Consider the following 18,512-nt stretch of genomic DNA (forward strand, 5'->3'; position numbering starts at 1 on the left):
CGTCAAATATAATTTGATCATTTAAATTGTGCCTCTCTTGGATCTGGAAGTGACATCCCACTCAAGAACTCTATAAGTACTTTACTGTCCCTACAGAAAAATCCACTGTAGTTGACCCATCCACAACATCTGTGAGCCGTTGGTGACTGCAGTGCAAGCAGACCAGAGCTGACCCTTCTTCAGATATGAGGCATGATTCTGGTCAAGACTTATTAGCTGAAGAATGTTAAGGTAAGTTTGGTAACACTTAGCCAAAGGAAAACAACACCAATAAATGTTGATTTTGTTTGAGCCACTAAATGTGATCTCTGCATCCTTTGCATTCTCTCTAAATGTCTGTTACTATACCTCCGTTAATCTCCTCTTTGGTCGTGTCTATTACTAGCTTAAAAAAAAATAATATTACAACGTGTATACAAAATAAACAATGACATGTCATTGTGCAATAACATACTACTTAATTTGATTACAACAACATATCAATTAATCCTATATGTTTTTGATCTGTTCTGAAAAATGCATTCTGTATGAACTGTCACACAATAGATTGTATTTGTTTATGCACAATGGTGTTATTGAAATGGATAGAAATCATATATGTGTAACAGCCTAAATACCATAAACCCTATACGATTACTGTGTGTGGCTGCATCAGGCTGATTAATCCTTTATGGAATGCAAAATATACAAAATTTAGGGGAACGCCACTAATCTACTTGGCTGGCATGTAAACAACATTAAAGACATGCGTGTTTAGCTACATATTAAAAAGGGGTTAACAAAAGCGTGTGTGGTATAGGGCTGAACAAATTTAAATTAAATTTTTCTGTAAGCACTATGATTGAGAGTAGATTTGCAATTTGTGTTTTAATAGTTCAAAGTTCACATTTTAAACATGTCCTGGAGCATTAACATTTGAGAAAAACCTGAAATATCAAGTACTTAACATTACAAGAAAGTTTTTGTAGAGGTGTAAACTACAGGGTTTTTGCCAAAATTTTGTTACTGAGGAAATGATGCTACTTCAATAATTGCGGCTGTTGTGATATGCTAATTGCAATCATCCAAATTGAGATTTAATTACAATATCTCTTGTGGCCCTAGTATGGTGGATCATTATGGAAACATAATGCAAATAGAGAGAGTTTCTTTAAAAAACTTTTTTGCATTATAGCATGAGTCTTTTGAATTTAACCCATTCTTCGATTCCAAGGCAAGTGCAGTGCCTGGGCACCCTTCTCCATATGTGAGCTTGAATCTTGGGTGACAGTGGGAGAGTGGGTAAGCTTATGCCCACTAACATGGGGATTGCTGGTCTAAACCTTGCTTCTTTGTTGTACTGTTGTTGTGTCTCTAAGCAAAACACTTTTCCCACTTTGTATGAATGAAGTTGTGATCGGTATGTGACTTGGGAGTAAATAAATAGACCCTTTCAAATGCTCAAACATTCAAATGTCATCAGAATGTTCAGAATTCTTGAATGAATATCTTTTTAACTTTGTGCATGCCCTTATTTGTGTTTGTATTTATTCAGTGTGTTTTATGTTGCACTTTATCACCGAAGTAAGTTCCTAGTTTGTGAACTGTGTTCACAAACGATGGCAATAAAAGGATTCTGATTCTGATTCTGAATGGAGATAACCTTGGGCAAAGTAGACCATAATACACTTTTAATCATTTACTGAAATCAGATCTAATTGCAAATGAATGTAGTTTTTTGTTTTTTTTCTTTTACATGGATGAGCTACAGTTTTGAATTTCATGGGCAAATATGTACATGTTCAACTTTAAAATAAATAAATAAATAAAAATATGCATTTGTTACTATTTTGGGTGGTTATAATTTTCCAAAATCTTAATTTATGGTATGATTTTCCACTTCACTTTTGCTCTTTGTTATGGCATTTACAGTGTAATTTCTAAACTTTTCAAGGGTCCACAATGAGCTGTATAATGTTATTTTGTGTTTACAGTGCAAGTTTTGGGTTGTTGTGGAAAACCGGAAGTAACTCCACAATGGCAATCAACCCTGGAGAATATCTTGTGAGGTGAGAATTATTATTGAGATTGTTACATACTGCCATATCAGGCTTCTCTAGGAAAATATATATATTCTGTATATTTCATTTATGCACCACCATAAACCATGATCTAATAACTTTAACTCTTTTAGTGTTCGATAGAGATTGAAATGTGATTGTAATTTTGTTTTCTGTGAAGCCCTGTCTTGGGCTAGTCTTGTGAGCCACAGTGTCTCTTTGTGCATAGATGAAGTAAATGAGCTGGAACAATGCTGCTTCTGAGTCCAAGCATGTTAAAATCCTTCTGATGACCTTTGACCTACATCTATATCTGAGCCTGTGATGGGTCCATATAAGACAACGATAAACCAGGACGATAGGGTTAAACCAAGACTACACCAGGACTAAACAAGGACTAACTCAAATGAAACTGTCACTAATGGATTGAACGAGGATCAAAGGAGGACTATACCAGGACTAAACCAAGACAAGACCAGGGCTTCAGCAGGACTTGACCGAGACTACACCAGGACTAGACAGGCACCAAACCACAACTAAATTAAGACTGAAGGACGTAACCAAGACTAAATGAGGATTTGACAATAAAAACTTGACAAATCCACCAGCCAAACAAATTTACAATCACTCCAGCTAAACCAGTTGAATTGACAGTGGCAAATTCTTAATCTTTGGTTTGCTCCTTTTGGGAGCTCACTTCTGAGGATCTTTCACAAAATGGAAATTATTTATGAAAGTTTTTAGCTTCATCGGAAAGTTGAAATGTGATACTTGCTTTTAAACAGAGTACAAGAGAGTAAATGGCCAGCGCTAAATATTATGTGATACTACATTAACAGAGAAATAAAATGAAACTGGATGGAAAAAGCATTGGTGCGGAAAAAAAAAATCCCTTTAAAAGATTTCAGTAATTGAGGACTAAACTAGGATTAAATTACAAGGCCAAACTAATCATGTCTTATTACAGAGACTTGAGGTCATAATAAAATAGTAACCTAGTATTGGTGAAACGGAGAAAAATCAAAACTGTCATTCCACAATTATACTAATGGATCTAATTAAATGGCACAAAAGGAGCGGGTTTTAGTATAATAAGGCCCGTAATTAAATTAAGCTAAATGCCCTCCTGTCCAGGACTGTCCCGGGTCGGACCCTCTTCTGTCCTGTCGCATCTCTCCAGCCGCTGCTCTGACGCTGGTGGGTGGGTGGGCTGAACGCTAAACGGGGGCTTCGGTCTGCGTAAAGGGGGATGCTGCAGCCCCGTGCGCTCATATCTCACTCCACCCAGCCGTACAATAACACGCGCCGGTGACGTGCGCGCGGGGAAGCACCCAGCAGTATGTGCGCGCCCACGGGAGGGGCCGATAGAAAATGGCGAGTCTGTGCAAAAGGCAGCAATGCACGATAGAGAGGCGCGGCTTTCGGCAGGAACTTGACTCTTGGAGGCACAAACTCATTCACTGTGTAGGTAAGCCCGCTCTGCCTTGTGCGTGTGCGCGTGTGTGGGGGGTCCCCGGTGCTCGCGGGGAGCCCTGTCCGGTGTATTTTGGCTGTTTTGTCCGGACTTGAGCAGCTATAGGAATAAGGTCCAGTGGTAAAGCTATAGGCGCATACAGCTATAGAGCGGAGCTGTCATGTTTGGTTACGCCCGCCTCCCGCAGGACCGGGGCCGGGAAACTAGGTCTGGACCATCGCCTTGGGACATGTCCCGTTCACTGTCAAGTCCACTGTCCCGGATGAGTTCAAGATTTAGTTAAAAAGAGTAAATTTGCGTTGGCAATGTCAAGCGAGATCCATGGCTCTATCTGACCAGCGTGCTCAGAGGGGATGGGCTTCTATTATTGTGGCACAGTGTTCCATAATCAGTGTTCTATACGCAATGGCAAAGTCTGTGGACTTTAACAATCAGCTCTTACTTTTTCTGTTGTCATATAGCGGCACTTTATTGGACCAATTAGTGCGTTTGTCATTTAAGGCGATGTTATTATTCTGATGTAAATGATGGACTCTTTCAATCGTGTTATAATGTATGCATTTGAGTTTGAAAGGACAGGATTAAACCTTCTATATCGTTTTGATGACAGGTGCACCTCGTTATGCATTTAGGGAAGGCAGCCTAAATTTGAAGTATCGCGTTGTCGTTATGCGTAAAAGGGTTACGGCCCTAAAACCTAAACTCAAACGCCATTGATTTCATTACAATGTATGTAACTGGGGGGATTTTGGCGATACGCGCACGCTAAAATGTACATCGGGGTTGCATTATAGGGTCAAAGGGCTGTAACTTTATTGGCATCGTGATTTCGTAACGATTTGGGTTTGGCCAAAAAGCAGGAAGGACCGCGGTGCCGTCTCTGTACATTATCCCATAGCTGTTTATTTATTGTAAGCACTGCGCGTCACGTGGTCGCATGGAGCATCGCTGGAGCCAATCAGAGATGTCGCTATAGGCCGGCCCGTGCTCGTGCCAGTGTCCGTGTGTGTGTGTGTACGCGCGCGCCTCAGGGTTTAGTTTTTTTGGTTGAAGCGAAAAAAGCGGAGGGGGTAGGGCAGTAATGTATGGAGTGAGGCTGGAGCTATGCGGGAGCGCGCTCTAGATATGGGCTGAGAGTTTGAGAGCGCGCATTGCTGCATTGAGGGGAAAGGCACCGGGGAGGCAGCAGGTTGTGTTTTGGGTTAAACATCGCGAGGTTTGGTAGGTGATTGGAGCAGAGCAGGAGGAGGGAGACTTGTTGAAACGCGCATCACATGGAGCGCTCGGTGTCTGTTTAGAGCGCGCGCTGTGTCAGTCTTTGTCTCGTGTCATTGTGCCCCCCCTCTCCTGTGTACAGTAAAGTATCTCCGCTGCCTCCCCGGAGCACACGCCCCCCTATCCAAATCCAGTCATCTTTTGTGGCGCGTTTCATTAGCTCGCTTTAATCCGGTTACATCGCTCCATCTCGATGTTATGGCGAGATTATGGAGCACTCTTCGCCCCTGAGCCGCTAACCTCCGCGTGCGCTCCCGTACACGTTTCCACAGCCACATTTAGGGCCCTAAACCTCCACGGTCGGCAGATAACCAGAGCTCTTAAAGAACGCACTCCCAAAAGAAAGGCGTGCACCTGCCACGTTACAGTTGTGCAATTTGGACTTTCAGTTCTGCATTTGCACATTGATCCTTAAGTTATGTTTTTAATAAGCTCAGAACACTTTTGGTAAATTAGTTATTGTACTTCCTCTCCCCGGTATATGTGTTTACTGTAATACATTTTGTTGACTGTATTCTATTGACCTATTTTTCTTTATCTGACTTTATCTTCAGAATCAGAATCAGAATCAGAAGACTTTTATTGCCATAGTCTGTGAACACAGTTCACAAACTAGGAACTTGATACGGTGAAAAAGTGCAACATAAACACACTGAATAAATACAAATACAAATACAAATAAGAGCATGCACAAAGTTAAAAAGATATGCTTAAAAAAATCAAATGAAATACTTAAAGGGAAAAAATATGTACAATAGCAGCATCAGAACAACAGTGGTTGACTTTTAGCAAAAAATATATTAGTCTGACAAGTGACAATACTGAATTCAAACCAAAGGAATAATCAGACACATATTTCCACCAAGAGCTGATCTGAAATGGTTAGTTTTAAGTTGTCAGTGTCTGTTTCATTGTTGGCCTTCACTTCACTTGGCATAATGCACTGGTGGATCATTTTTCTTTCTTTCTTTCTTTCTTTCTTTTTTTTTTTTTTTTAATCTTGGCTTTGCTCCAACAAAGATGGCAGGAAAAGTCACATGACCGAACAATGGATTTAAAATATTCTTTTGTTTCTCTGTAGTTATTGATCAGGCAACCTATTTTTAAATTTTACTCTTTTTTGACCGTGTTTTTATAAATACATTTAATTTATTCAGTCAAGTTAGGAAAACCTCAAATAAGCTCACACTTCATCATTTTGGAAAATCATCTTTAGATAATAATAATAATAATAATAATAATAATAATAATAATAATAATAATAATAATAATAATAATAACAATAATAATAATAATAATAATATATTGACAACTATTTTTGGATTTGCTGTCAAAGTATCAACCAGAATTACTTAAAATTAAGACATTTTTTACACTATCATTTTCTCCTATTCATGATTTTGATTCCTGTTGTCAAAAAGTGAAACTCTTTGACAGTTTCAAATATCACTGGCTTCTTTGCATTAGTTTGTTTGTCTTTCAGATTTAGCTCATGGATTTAGTCATCAGTGAACTTTGGCTGCAGATTTAAGCGTGTTCAAGTCGCCCTATCTGTCACTCTTAATCTTGCTTTTATCTCCTCCGTATACAGTTTATCCATCGCTGTGGTCTATATGTTAGGCTGTTTTGGGATGCGTTGGTTCGTCCAGATGTTGCGCGTCGGTTGCCCTCTCACCTACTTACCCACCCGAGCGCTTTATATACAGGGTACAGCTCTGTCCTGGTTTCCTTATATGTGACCAATGAAAAACTGAGAATGCGCACGGGCATTTTAGTGAAGTAAATTGTGATGTGTGTTTGGTAATCTGGTTGTGATCAGAGCAGAGGGGGTGTAGGAGACAGAATTAGACAGTACACACAGCATAAGGAGGACTGTCACAACCTTTTAACAAGAAGAAGATTTAGATCAATGGTTTTTAGTCAGCGCCATATGGTCGCACTCGGACTTAGTCTCTAGAAAGTATGGCAAAATGTAACTGTTGAATGTAATTGTACCATAGTGAATGAATACTGGCTAATAGCTTTTCGAATTCAGAAGATTGTGTAAGACGTAAATAGTTTTAAGTGCTGACAATATGGATAAAATGGTGCCGATATTCGTTTTGTCAAGAAAATACAAAAACACTAAGGCCCGTTTCTTCACCAGTTCCAAGTTCATGGGAAAGTGGTTAATGAAAATGTTGATTCTCTAGAGATTTTCAATAATAACTTAAATTTTGTTGAAAAATACAAATTTTATTAAATTTAAGAATTCTGATCACAGATTTTTTTTGGTCATTGATGTTTAAGTTGCGCATGAAAACACCCAAACACCAGTAATAACGTTGTTGTATATTATCTTGAAATGTGAGATTTTCCTTCTGAGATTAAAAAAAAAAAGAAAAAAAACTTGATGAAATGATTTGTAGTATTTAATAGTTTTTAGATTTATTTTAGATTTACTTCCAAAATTATCCGATTTCAAATGCATTACTTAATACATTACTTATTTTTTAGCTGATAGAATGTGATTCCCAACATAAAATAATATTCTTTCTTTAATACTTCTCTTCTGACAAAGTTCAAACCTTTCTTAAGCTAGTCAGAAAAGGTCAAATGTTGTTCTATATATACAGTTTCTTCTTTCTTCTTCTATTGATACTTTTGTCTTATTTGGATACTAGTTTTAGTATTGATAAATATCTTTTGACAACCCTACACAACCCCAATGCTATTCTTGGATATGTATTGTGGATATTCGTGCCCTCTCTTTGCCCCTTCCATATTATTATCCAGGTTCCATTTTCCTTAGCTTGCACCTCTCCATGCCTCTACATAACGCAGTGAACAATGCCAAATAAGAACATGTGCGTATGTGCCCTGTAGCAATAGCAGCAGTGCTTAATGATGGTAAAATCAATGAAAAAAGCGTGATTATGTTAAACGCGCACTAAGCCTTCTATTATATGTTTTAAATCCACTGTACGGGGATAGCTCTGATTTCACTCGCAAAGCATCGCATTTTTATATTTGTGTTTGATGCAAATGAGCAGCTTTGAATGTTGTGTGAAAACTGGACCATGGTTTAATCTGTCAGCGGATCAAAACTAAGGCTGAATATAAGGTTAAAGAGGGGATATTACACGTCTTTGGTGTATTAATTATTAACATATAACATATTTAGATCGCCATGCTAACTTTTGCTGTATTCGTCAAAAACAACAGATTAAAATGTTTGACTTTTGACCCTTCTCCCCTTCACAAGCTCTATCACAACACAATCAGCAAGCATGAAACTCTAATGAAACTACTGCACATCACATCAGGTTTGTGAAGTTGTAGTGTATTGTCTTATATCTCGCAATTGAATATTTATGAAAAATTATTGTGCCGGAGCATGGGTGACGAAGGCTTGTGGGCTGAGCATTAGACAGGCTCGTATTGCTAACTCTAAGGAGGTTGAGAGATTGCAAGATTACTCAAACACTCATGGATGACATAGAAAATGTCTTCAGACATGTTTTTGATGAGGGAACAACATTATAACATGGTAGAAAGTAAATTTTATACTCCAAAAAGTCAATTTAGCATAATACCGCCTCTTTAAATACGATGAGTTTGACTAGAAATTTAATATTTGGATTCCTCCCAACCTCCTGTGTTAGGGGAATTAATTGGTAACTAGAAGATATGGCAAAAAAATATTATAATTCACATTGATCACGATTTTCTATTTGATTTGATGTGGTAAAATTATTTTGTCAAATTTCTGGAATAACTAGGTGGTCACTGTCACTCCACTTTACTGAAAATCATATTTCTTAGTCTAGACCTGCATTTACTTGAGGTGAGATAAGGAAAATGCACGGTCTACTGTTGCTAATAAGGTGATTTTGTGGTGTGGTAGGATAGATATAATGGGAATGGAACTTGTCACTAATATTAATGATCAGATTCATCATTAGTGAATTTTCCATTTGCATATTTCTTGTGGAAATGACATTTAATTGATTCAACATTACTGCCCCCTACCCGATATATGGGATATCCATATACATCTCTGTTCTACTATTAACAATCCATAAATACTGTTATAATTCCAGTTAAAATTCAAGCAAAACTCTATGTATGAGACATTTTAAATATATTGTGTATTGTATTCACGTACGGTACTCAAATGTAGGTGTTGTACAATAAACCGTAGTAGCCCGAGAGCTGAGGAGAAGAGGCATGGCGCTAAAGTTCTAACACATGAGAGGTTTATTTACCATCAGTACAGGACCCAGCACCTGGAGACATGAACCCTCTACATATTGTATAGTATTGTGGAGTTCAGTGTGGCTATGCTTCTGTTGTAGAGAGTATTGTTTAACCAAATAAAGGATGAAGGCTTCTAGATATAGAATATTTACACATTATTAGTGATGTGTATTATTGATTTATGCCTCTGTCTTTGTTATGATACATCTGTCTTAGAGTCTGTATAGTCCAGGTAACGATGATCAAACTATGATTATGATGATTTAAATAGTCAACTAGTCACAATTATTCAGATTCATTTTTTTATGATTTATTAATTCCATGTTGTCAATGTAGCTAACCCATTCATCGGAGCTATAACAGCAGAGCTTGTGTTGCTAATGCTAAAGCAGGTTGGCTGTGGTCGGGTTGAGCGCGGGGGATAATTAGGGCACTCAGTAATCATTTATTCAGAAGGAGACATCTGCATTTGTGATGAGTCCACAGGAGACAATGCATCTATTAACACACTCAGGCGGTGTCTGCCATGTCCATCAACGCAAAACACATTTTAGTATGTCTAGTTGGCTCCTCTCGCATTGGTCTGCTTCAGGCTTTGTTTAGATCTGGTTTGGTTATGGTTTGGTTATAATTGAGTCCTCGTTTTGGCAGTCATGTTTTTTTAATAACACATTGATTAACGTAGATGGATATTTTATTGATCCCAAAGGAAATTTTCATTGTATGTGGAAAGTCCAAATTTTCTATGGCAGTAGTGAAATAAAAACAATGAGAAAATAAATGAATATAGAAATAAACTAAAAAGGTATTGTTGATTTTCATATGACATTATTGCATTTCTAGCTGGACATAATTGCTGTTGTTATTATGATGATTTTGTGCTGTGGTTTGATAAAATCTGGGGGATAGTGGTTCTTGTCTCTCCAATATAAATATGCACATGGAATATTCGTGGACTTTGTTTTGAATATGTTTTGATGAAAACACCTAATGAATGACCTAATTAACAACTTCTTGAATCCCTATAGTTTAAAACTGAGCTGGAGGACCGGTCAGAATTGTATAGAGGAATTTGCTGTTTAATTGTCAGATTGCCAATTTGTGGACCTTTATATGGTCAATATCTCTGTAATTACTGTACCTATCCACATAATAGAAAAACTGGCACAATGTTCAATGTCTTGTCTGACACCACAAATACACAAAATTGATTCTTTTTCACAACAGCTTCAGAAAGTGTTGCCATTATTCAACCTCGACCTCAACCCCTGTGATTGTTGTCAGTTGAAACGACTTGAAGACGTATGATTAATATGGCATGTTTGTGGATGTAATCTCGAACAAATAGTGATCATTTGTGGTTCAACATTTGTGGATTATATACTAGATATTTCCCATATAGGCCCCTGTCATATATCAAAAATTATCACATCAAATTTGTAGCATGTGAATGCTCTTGCTCCCCATTTGAGAGTATGGCATTACCACTTTCTTATATTTAAAATCCAGTACCAATTTGTAAACCACACTGCTCTCTCAAAATGCCAAATTCCTCCTATCATTGGAAGAGAACTGCCCATATTTTAGTGACACTCCACCATCTTGTCTTTCCCCTTCTCATTTTACACACTGTAAAAAGGTTAACATTATTAGTCTAGAGCAATTAAAGGCACACCGCTGGCACGTTTTAGCTGGAGCGCGCAGAGGCTAAATTGGCGTCTAAGGGGTTGTGCTGCAAGAGGTGAGGTGATTGCTTAGCTAACCGGTAGCGCAGCAGGAACCTGCGGCTAATGGCTCCAACACACAAAAAAAAAGCTTTTAAACTGCACAGAAACCGTCTAGACATTACAGTTGTTTTTTCATGTAAAACCAACAGAGAAAAAACTTGGCAAAGGAAAGGTAAAAGTCAATTATAAGTTTTTCACTGGAGACACATAATACATAAGGCTGCTAATGTTTGTTTATAGTGGCTGACCGTATGTTGGCCCATTGTAAAATACACTCAGCAGAATAGAGTACTTTCCATTAATTGTTGATGGTGAAGTTTGCATTTTTGTGTTGGAGATTTTCTGGCCCCCAGGACCAAACGCATGACAGATAAACCTGGAACTAAACCTGGACTAGACCAGGACTAAACCAGAACAAGAACAGCACCGAACTTAGACATTATTAAAACTCGGCTTGAAGCAGGACTATTGCTAATGCAGCCTTATTATTATTTCACTGATAGTAAAAAGTCCTGCTCACAATATTTTCTATTCAGTGATACCGCAATAAACATAAAAATAAACAATAAATAAAAACAAAGCAGAGCTGTGATCTGTTTGCAGTTGCAACTGTCCAAATGACCTCAGCTGTTTTTGTTCAATATTTTGACTGAAACTAGAAAGAGTCACATTTAAATGGGAAGTGATTGTTTAATTTTTTTTCTTTCCCTGTACAATCTCCCTCTTTCCTCCCTTCTCTCCGCTCTTCTCTTTCTTTCTTTTGTTCTTCTTTCTTCTCGCTCTCACACTCTTTTTCCCTCCCTTCTCTTTTATGTCTCTCTCTCCTTCACTCTCTCCTCCTTTCCCTCCTATCTCCTCCCTCATCTCTCCTATTCTCACATTTCTGTCTCTCTTCCTCCTCGCTCCTCTCCTTCTTTCTTTTGCCCTTCCTCCCGTCTCTCTCCACTCTCCCGCCTTCATCTCTCCTGTTTTCAGATCTGTCTCTCTTTCTCCTTCCTCTCTCCTTTTTTCTTTCACCCTTTCTTTCTCTCTTATCTCTTCTCCTTTATTTCCTACAGCTCACAGATGGACTTCCCCCGAGACTTCTTTCTCATCTTCTTAATTCCTCACTCCTTTTGAGCGCTGAAACAAAACGCTGTGGCACTTTTATGGCGAGGGGCAGAGAGGGAGTGAGAGTGGCAGAAGTCCAGTCTTTTAGTGCCAACAAACTGCTCGTAAATATACACCATAGCTCCTCTGCGCATCCAAATGAATGAGACCAAGCCAGAAGCAGGTCCTATGGGGGCTTGGTCGCTCTTTGGGGGGGGTGTGAGGAGTGAAAAAATTGCATTGGCACTGAATTAAAAAACGCCAGAAGGTGCGACTGTCTATTTTGCACAATTGGGATGTAAATGTATAATATATGGTCCTTATAGGGATTTGTGAAAAACAGAATTGAATGAGCTATACCCAGGGTTCAGTGCAGTCTTTTGTATGAGAGAGTCTGTTAGGGGTAGTGTTGTCTACAGTGAATAATTGTCACGCACGCCCAGTTTGGAGAAGCAGACAGGAGCAGTAATCAAGGCTTTGTATGTATGTATGTCTATGTCTACACTGAAAAAATCAGTGTAATCTAAAGTGAGATTTTTTACTTGTATTGTTACCATTTTCAATTTTTTTTTCTTATTACATCCAATAATCAATCTTAAAGAACCTGTGTCTGATTTGTTTCCATTGATTTGAGTAAAATAGGTCTTGCTCCAGTACAGATATACTGTGCAAGTGTCAAAATAAGCCCATTGTGTAGCGTTTCATTGTCTGAGAGCCAGGAAGTGCACGGTTTGCATACTAGTTGTTGTTGTTAGCATTACTGTGGCGGCTTTGGTCTCTGAACGTTGTGAAAAACAAATTTCGGTGAATAATTATAATGTTCGGAAGGCATAAGGTGAATGAGGAATAACTTTGGACCACTGCAAACCCTTTTTAAATGAACTATTTCTGTTTTTCCACATTCTTAAATCAGTTACAGTGAATTTATAGCCTCACTCTGTAGCATTTTAGCCATTTTATTGCACTGAAAAATATAGAAAAACATATGTCTTTACTTTGAGCGGGCTTGCATCTCTACAAATCTGACTCATATTTGGCCTGGAGGAGAATGTCCACTTTCTGTTGTTTCTTTTCTTATAATCTTTAAACAGTTATTCCTCCATAGTGAAATAATTCAGTAGCTATTTCAATGCAAACCTCTTCACTCCAGTTTCCAATCTGACTGATCGTTTTGCCTAAGACTCTCCTTACCTTTATTGTATCAAGCCTCCTCCTTTGTTCCTCTCCCTTTGCCCCTATAGTTTTCTGCTAATGATAAAATTACACTTAACTTTACCTCCACTTATACCATACGTACCATGTAAAAGGCCTATTCTCACTCTCAGGGGAGATCCACTGGCTTATGTAGTGTTTTGAATCCCTCCTGGGCTCGTGTTAAATGTTATTACACTGGATCTCATTATTGGGTGTGAATATAGAAGATTGCTTAGGTGTTAAAAACCTGGCAAACTGCAGGTAGTTGTAAGCTAAAATTAAACAGAGGCTAATGAAGCTAATATAAGAGCAGTAATAATATGTGCAGCAGGTGTGGTTAGCATGCGGTGGAGGTTAGCATGCGGTGGAGGTTAAAGTTATTGCTGTTGTCTTTGCTCACTTTAAAGATGGGTACGATTACGAATGAGCAGAGGAGAAGGTCAAATGTTTAAAACAAAAAAAAGTTAAATCAATGCTCCTATTTGATATTTTATAAACATTTTAAAGGTGCACTATGTAACTTTACTAATGGTGATCCTCCATGTTATTCCTTTGCCTGGAAGGATCCATTGTACGGCTTTTAAACTGAATATCTTGCCTTTATTCAACTACAGATGTATTAGGCGCTAAAATATCTTTCAAAATATGCATTCTTACTGTGAGCGGGTTGCTGCTCTCCACAGATGTGACCTGTAACTTGACCTGATGGTGTCACCTGCTTGTGTCTTTGGGGATAGATATGTTTAATGCCATACTCTAGAACATCCCAGGCAAAGCAATATGATCTCCATGGAGACAAGAGGGTGGCAGGCCCTCCACCATAAAAGTTACATAGCTCACCTTTAAAATCCACAAAATGTATGAAATATTCATTGTTTTGTGTATGCCATATTTATTTTATTAGAGCAACTCAGTTATAAAGTAAAACAGTCATTTAATGGCAATATGCCTTTAAATACAATGTGTATTTAAAGACTCCAAAATGTGTATAGCCTTAACTGATTAAAGTGATTTTTGTGCTGCATTTGAGGACCATAAAGTGTGGGTCATGTGAGCGCTGTGAAACAGACACACATGCAGCTCCTTTGACTTTTCCTGTTCACATATATAGTAAGTCTATCTGCAGTATGTATATATAAAGTCTATGGGGGCGATTTGATCCGAAGAGGTCACAGCGAAAAGAAATCAGTCGTCATTCGACCCCTGTGTTAAACTTAGATCCAGTTTCAGCTTCAGTACCAGATTGGGATAAAAACAGGATGGAGGGCCAGGGGAGAGGGGAGGGCAGGAGGAGGGGGTGGGGAGGACTTTAGAACAGAGGACACGATCATAAAATCAAGGACTGAGAGAATAACGTAATAGTAACTTAACAGAAAATAGAACAATAGAACAATAAATAAATGGGTTACACCTCATAATAACTTTGACTTAACGTTGACCTATTCTGCAAAATCGAATTTTCAGACCTTTTAACCAAGTTATAGTTGTTTATCGTCACCATTTATTCACCAAAACATTATTTTTGGAGTGATTTGTGCATGTTTGAGCAGTCTTTCAAGGCACCATATTGGCGATTAACTCCTGCACCACTCATTTAAAACTGTTTTGACAGAGTGTCTATATTTGTTCTGGGTTAGTCCTCCTTAGTCCTGTTTTTGTTGTTGTTTTGTCCTGGTTCAGAATTCGTTAACTGATTTAGTTACTGAATATAAAGTACATCTTTAGCTCTATACTACAATGCTCGTTTAGTTCAATACAGATTTTTGTGCATTTTGTGTGAGAAGTTAAAGCTTATAAAGTGGATACAATGTTGTGTTGTGTCATGTAACGTGGATTTGGTCCATATTTGCACGGTGCCTTTTAAACACTTAAGTGATGAGGTGGTATTTTATTGCTTTATGCTGAAGCTTAAAAGACTGTTGAGTTCATGGTTAAAATGAATAGAACAGTTGCATGCGAGATAAAGAGCTGTTCTGTTTAATGTGACATTCAAAGTTTTAAATTGCGTGTGGTTTATGCTCAGTATTTAGGATGGTATTTTATCTTATTATTTCTTTCATTATTCAGAATATGATTTTTGATATGGTTGCTATTGGTTTTCTGTTTTCTTTCCAAATACAACTGGATTAGTTTTAAAACAGGTTGACCTAAAACAGCATTATTTAAAATTTTCTGTCAGCACAAAATGTTGAAAATGCATACTTGTATTTTCACATACACACAAACACTGACATTTATTATTCATTAGGCTACACTAACTGCTACTGTTAGTACTACTACTACTACTACTACTACTACTATAATTTAGGCATAGGACGGTTTTTGAAATTTGCTGTCACGATTATCATGGCCAAAATAAACGCGGTTAACGATTATATCATGATAACTATTGAAGTTGCTGACGGTTTCAAAATGTTCTGGATATAAATAATTATAATTTTAACATTGTGAACAAGTTCCATATTTAAACAACTGTTATAGAATTTGTACTTTCTTATAAGTGAAAACAGCAATGATCTAGAAGAGATAATTATCTTTTTTTTGGTCAATTCTCACAAGTATATAAAATGTCCCTTTGTCACGATAAACAATGTTATTGTTTATTATCCCATCCTTGCTACAACCACTACTACTATTGGTGCTACTAGTGACCAAATTATAACCAAGCTTACGTTGCTACTTAAAACATGTTGCTCTACTTTTACTTTCTATGCTATGCCTCAAATTCAATGCTCATAACAACTGTACACATATTACTGATTATATTGTCTAATAATAAATGTACAAATGCACAGGAAATATGGCCACATCCCATGATCTCTGGTATTTGTTTACAATGGAGGGATTGACAAAAACAGGCTTTAAAACATGTAGTGGGTCATGTGTCTCATATGATCTGAATTTGACATTTTTCATGCTTAAGAGAAGCAGTAAATAAAGTCCAAAGCAAGATGACTGGGAGTATGGACTTTGTATGTGAGTGCTGGGGAGAAACTGAGGACCATAGCAAATGAATTCATGCAGACTAGAACTAGAACTAGATACTCATTTGAAGTATCATTACAGAAAAAAATCAAATACATAGTTCAGAATTCAAAAACGGACCTTTCCCGTTAGTTTTCGAATGGTTGTGTATATCATATCAGTTCAGTCAACTAGGCCACATGGTATTATTAAAGAAACTAGTAATTTTATTTTGTGTTGAAAATCAAATTATGTTTAGTAAAAAGTGTGTTTTTATACTGTTGTGCTCCTGAAGTTAGGATTTTCCTTAATGCTGAACTCCAAAGTTGATTATTATGAGCATATAACAAAACTACAACATAGCATATTGGGGTTGTCAAAAATATTGAAAATCAGATACTAATCGATACTAAAACTAGTACTGAAGCTAGATTTAAGCAAGTATCGATACGGAACAAAAAAATCATATTAACTGTGTAAAACTTGACCTTTCCTGAACAGTTTCATCTTGAGTTGTATCAGAATTAACTATATGGTACTGTGATGGACATGTATGTGTATTCAGGTTGTGAATATTCTTATCATATGTCTTTGTAAATGCATTTGATCTGTGTCAGTCTGTCAGACCCAGACCAGACATTAACATGTGTGAAGGCTCAACAGGCTTTGTCTCATCCGACAGGAAACTCTGTGTTGTAGCTTTGTAATACTGGTATAAACACTCAGAACACAGATGCTCTGGAGGGAGACTGAGTGACTGACTCATTTGTAAAGTCCCATTCTCAATCCACAAACCAAAGTAAAGCAACTTTTTAAAATATAACGTTGGACTGGACAACCTGCTTTTTGTGCAGTTTGAGTCTGGGCATTGTCAGTGTTTTCACAATAAGGCCCATTCAGCAGTTGGTAAATGCAGGGGGCTTTTACTTTGACAGGATCATAAGAAGCTTTAAGTTGTCATATACACAGTAACTTAACATGCAAGAATGTCGCAGGAACTTTTCTAAGGTTCAGGGTCACTTATGAATAAAGAGATGAGTTGCTGGCGCTATGCGGCCCATGGTAAAACAAAGCAGAAAGACAGCTCGAGTCAGCCGCAGAGCCACTCCTCACAGAGCCGCTCCTCACTGAGCCTCTTCTCACAGAGCCACAGCAGAAGTGAGTCTGAGCGGCCGCACATGCTCATTCTTCTTGTGTCTCTCCTGTCCACATCACACATTACACATGCCCCACACCGCCCCGGACACTTAAATGAGTAAAATTAAGCTGTGGCTGCTGCCGCTAACAGTGAAACACACACAGCCCCAATTTGCGTGATGTGGGATTTGAGTTGAAAATGCTGTGCAGTCCCACACAAAGTGGACATCTGGCCACCTTAGCTGCCGCTTGGTAGCCAGGGCAGACCTGGGCCATGTCCAGTATATCAGCTGTAACAAAGAATACACCTTTTTGGATTTCATAACTCACAAAAGCTTTGCACATGGATTATGTTGAAAATTACAATAATGTCTAAAAATAGCTTTTAAAATTATGATTTGGGTGTAAAAATTGGGTGTTTTAATTTAAATCAAGTTTGCATATACAGTATCTGACGTATTTAAACATGCTTTAGTCCTGGTTTAATCAGACCTGTTTCAGTTCTTATTTGGACTTGCTTTGTATATGACTTGGACGTAGTTTAAACCTGGTTTAGACCTAGTTTAGTACTAGTTTAGACCGGGTTTAGACTTGCATTAGACCTGGTTTAGTCCTGGTTTAGTACCTGGTTTTGTTCTGCTACTGATTTAATTCAAATTTGACACCTTGGTTTATAGTGCTGGAGAACACTGCAGAGATGTCCTAATGCACAGTGAATGAAGGCTATGGGTTAGACTCCTGATCACTGAGGGGAGTGTGCATGTCCTCTGTTACTGTAGCAGAGTGGTTATCCTGTCACAAGTCTCTCAGTATGGAGGTTCTGGGTCAGAGTCTTGATCAGTGGGGTGAGACATATCTTAGGACAGTTTCTATGGCTCCTCCAATCACATACGTACACATAAGACTAACCTACGGCAGCCTGTGGGGAACAAAATCAAATATGAAAAACTGGGGCCATTCTTTAAAGTTTAACCGGCATTTATTTTTAATCACTTTATTGTTTTGTGAATGTAAAAGCATGTTCAGCCTCAAGGCACCATTAACATCTGCCCTCCTTCTGAAGCGGTACACAACAAAGCACCATATGACTCCATAGACAAAGGATAGGATTAGGAGTGTACATACAGTGTAAAGTTTTCACATTGAGATGATATGTACAGAAGAGGAATAAAGAGTGTATGGCACAGAGGAGGGAGAGTGACGATACTGTAATGATCTGACATTTTGTGTTTAGTTCAGAGTTGAAACCTTTTGTTGTTTTGTTTCTTTTTGTAACTGATCATGTCTTATTGTTAATGTTACTGCTATTGTGTGTGACACTTGGTTGCTATGCCGACAAACTGATGTGAAGCTTCTGTTCGTCAGTGGCTGGTT

General features: G+C 37.9%; 1 protein-coding gene across 1 annotated transcript in view; it reads left to right on the forward strand.

Moving 5' to 3' along the window:
* Positions 1-3,398: 3,398 nt before the first annotated feature.
* The window catches only part of lcor (ligand dependent nuclear receptor corepressor), an 86,729-nt gene continuing 71,615 nt past the window's right edge, over positions 3,399-18,512 (forward strand). Inside the window, exon 1 of the mRNA XM_033990003.2 lies at positions 3,399-3,507. Within this exon, the coding sequence (XP_033845894.1) occupies positions 3,411-3,507 (97 nt within the window). The 5' untranslated portion in view covers positions 3,399-3,410. The remainder of the gene's footprint in view (positions 3,508-18,512) is intronic.

The sequence above is a fragment of the Periophthalmus magnuspinnatus genome, chromosome 1, assembly GCF_009829125.3.
Source record: "Periophthalmus magnuspinnatus isolate fPerMag1 chromosome 1, fPerMag1.2.pri, whole genome shotgun sequence".
Taxonomy (NCBI): Eukaryota; Metazoa; Chordata; class Actinopteri; order Gobiiformes; family Gobiidae; genus Periophthalmus; species Periophthalmus magnuspinnatus.